The sequence below is a fragment of the Condylura cristata genome, unplaced genomic scaffold, assembly GCF_000260355.1.
Source record: "Condylura cristata isolate star-nosed mole 26May11 unplaced genomic scaffold, ConCri1.0 scaffold00015, whole genome shotgun sequence".
In the NCBI taxonomy this organism is placed as follows: domain Eukaryota; kingdom Metazoa; phylum Chordata; class Mammalia; order Eulipotyphla; family Talpidae; genus Condylura; species Condylura cristata.
In genome coordinates, this window is record NW_004567116.1 from 4742047 (window position 1) to 4744972 (window position 2926).

The following is a 2926-nucleotide window of genomic DNA, read 5'->3' on the forward strand; positions in this document are numbered from 1 at the left end:
TCTGTGAGGCTGTCCTGGTCTTGCACCTGCCTCCATCCTCCTGCCCCCCAGGAGGGGCTGGGGCTCTCTGGGAGTGTCTGTCTGTGCACGTGTCCCTGGCAGTAACCAGCGAGTATTATAATCACAATTCCGGCGGGAAACAAGAGCCCGCGCCCTGCAAGGGTGCTGTCTCGCCCTCTTGGGTCTCAGCGCTGCGCTGGTGCCTGCCACGCTGACTGGGCGGGCGCCCAGGACTGGGCGCCACTCGAGGGGCTGGCAGGACGTCCGGTGGGGTGCGGGACAGACCTGCTTTCTGCTTCATAGATGGGACCAAGCTGAGCGTTCAGGTTACCAGATGGAGCCAGCGGGAGCAGGAGAGAGACCAGAAGCCTCTTGTCAAAGAGGAAACCATAGAGCACGAGCGGCAGTTAAAGGTTGCAGTGCTGTAGGCTTTCTCCCAAAGATGAGGAGATGGGGCCCAGGGAAGGGAAAGGGGGTGCCTGAGGCCACCTGGCAGCAGTTGGACCTCACCCAGAAACTTGGACTGCCTGACTTTCTGGCTAATGGTTGTTTCAGTGAAACTTCTCCTGATCTTTACCCCCGGGAGTGGTATTATCAAATTTTACTACCTCTCCCACAGACCACGCCTCAGACCCAGGAGAAGGCAGGCCAGGGAGGGGCCTGCCTCTGCGGGATAGTTCTGGGCCAACCCAGAGACTGCCACCCTCCCCGCGCCTGTCCTTCATCCTTTGTCCCTTCCTCACCCACGTGCAGTAGGGGTGGGCTTATGAAGTGACCAGACGAGAAGTCCCACTTACCCCTAGTGTTATGGTCTTCTTATTTATGAGTCTCTTGGGATCAATTGTAAGAACTGACCCAAATGCCATGCTGCTCTGCTGGCTCTGGTTGGAGGGGTTCACTGGGGGATTCTGCAGGCTCCCAGGCTGGGTCTGGAGGTTCCTGGCTCCCAAAGAGCCCTGGAACCCTCCCGCTGGAGGCTGGAGCCCAGGGTGCTGACTCTGTGCCACCATGAGTGGGGGCTGGAAGTTCATCCTTCCCGCTTTCTGCTCAGTCATGCCCGAGGTTGAGTAAATGTTCATCCCCACAGGCTGCCCATGGCTTCCAGAAGGTTGGGAGCTCCCGGGCTGGGAGACATAGACATTCTCTGGGGCAATGCCAGCAGGCACACTGTTGGCCCCAATCTCCTGCGTGGCCATGGCGGACAGCTCCTGGAAAACACGCAAGAGAGTGCATTTCCCTCCTCTGTCACGGGACTAGTGCGTCTCACCCCACTCTCCAGTCTGTTTCATTAAATAAAAACCACCTAGCATGATAGACAAAATAACCCACATTATTGGGAGAGAGTTTTCTTTTTATGTGAGCCTAGTTTTCCTGAGACTGCAAAGCTCTTTGCTTACAGGGCTTTGTGTAGGGGCCTGTCTGTCATTGCCTTGAGTTTCCTGAGTAACGGAGGCTACCTTGCCAACCTGCCCCTGCACTGGCCACAGCGGACGGATCTGGGGGTGGGCAGCTGACCCCAATGGGGCTGATAACTTCTTTCTCCTGGGAACTTAAGAGTTGGACCACTGTGGGGTGGGGGGCTGCGCAGACCCGGAGGGGTTTACATCATGTGCAGGGGGAGTAGAGGCCATCAGTTGGCTCTCCTTATGGCTAACCCTTAACTTGCTCCAGCTGCTTTTCTAGAAAATTTGGAAAAACTGACTACATTTTAACCCTAAAAAAAAGCCTCTGCTTTTTTTTTTTTTTTTTTTTTCTGAGCAACATCAGAAACAAACATCTGCTGATCACTGAGAAAATTTCCTGTACCTGGACTCCTGCCACCCTGGAATGACCAACCAGCCACCCTCCCCCCCCCACCCCCAGCCTGAAATGCAGAGCTTCGCTGCAGAGCTTCACATCTCCCTCTCATTCCGCGCCTCCCCATCCCTCACAGCGACTCCATCTTTCAGGGAGTGGGCACTGAATGGAACCCCTTGTGTTGGGAAGGACGGTCCATTGACTCAGACTGGCTGTCTGGGAGCCGGGGCAAGCCCCGGTTTGCTCACTGACAGGGAGAGCCCAGTGCAGAGCCTGGGCTGCAGCCGCTGACTACGGGATCACTTGGAATGAGGCAAGGGAGGGTCCTTCTTTGTGACTTCCCTGCGCTGACCACTGACCTCAGGTGTGAAATGGGCGGGGCAGGCCGGAAGCCTTGGTACACCCAAGGTGCAGGGAAGTGGGAAGAGATTGTAACAGGACGGCCCCCAAAAGCCAGGGGGTGGCTGCCTTCGTCTGGTCTCCACTGGCAGTTTACACGCTCCTCCCTCACACCCAGGGCCCCCAAACTGTCAACTGGGATTTGGTTCTGGTGGGTAGATCAACACGATTTAATACTAATCAGCTGGAAAAAGAACTTAAAAGCCAGATGGCCCCTGGGCTAAGCTCATATGACCCCAGGGCCCCTCTCCCTGAGTTACCAGGCCAAGAGCAAGGGTCTGTGGCCTCAATTTCCTTATCAAAAGGTAAATGATAATGGCACCTTCTCAAAGGGTGTTATGGAAATGAAGTGAGGAAGCTTCCACACTGAGGTGTGAGGCTGGGGTGGAAGAACTGAAGTTTCTCCCTCTGAAGAGAGAAGGGGCCTCCCTGGTGGCACAGTGGGCTCAAGGGCAGAGCTATGAAGTTCCCGCAGCCACTGCAGCGAGGCTCAGAGTCCCCGACCTCTCCTGGCTCCCCGCTGCTCCCCTCAGCAGCGCACTTCCCAATCTGCCTGTTCTGCTCCCCACTTTGTCTCTGGCGAATCCTCTCACCGCCCCTGCACCTCTGGCCTGTACCCCAGTTCTGTGTGCATAAATAAATAAATCTTTTAAAAAAATTAAAAAGCCAGATCTTGCAGCTACCAGATCTCAAACAGCTGATTTTGTTTCCATTCAGACTCAATGGCAGC

At 55.5% G+C, this 2926-nt stretch overlaps 1 protein-coding gene across 1 annotated transcript in view; it reads right to left on the reverse strand.

Moving 5' to 3' along the window:
* Nucleotides 1-1196, reverse strand: part of MS4A18 (membrane-spanning 4-domains, subfamily A, member 18) — a 6620-nt gene extending 5424 nt beyond the window's left edge. The window contains exon 1 of the mRNA XM_012725158.1: nucleotides 798-1196. Within this exon, the coding sequence (XP_012580612.1) occupies nucleotides 798-1196 (399 nt within the window). The remainder of the gene's footprint in view (nucleotides 1-797) is intronic.
* Nucleotides 1197-2926: the final 1730 nt, after the last annotated feature.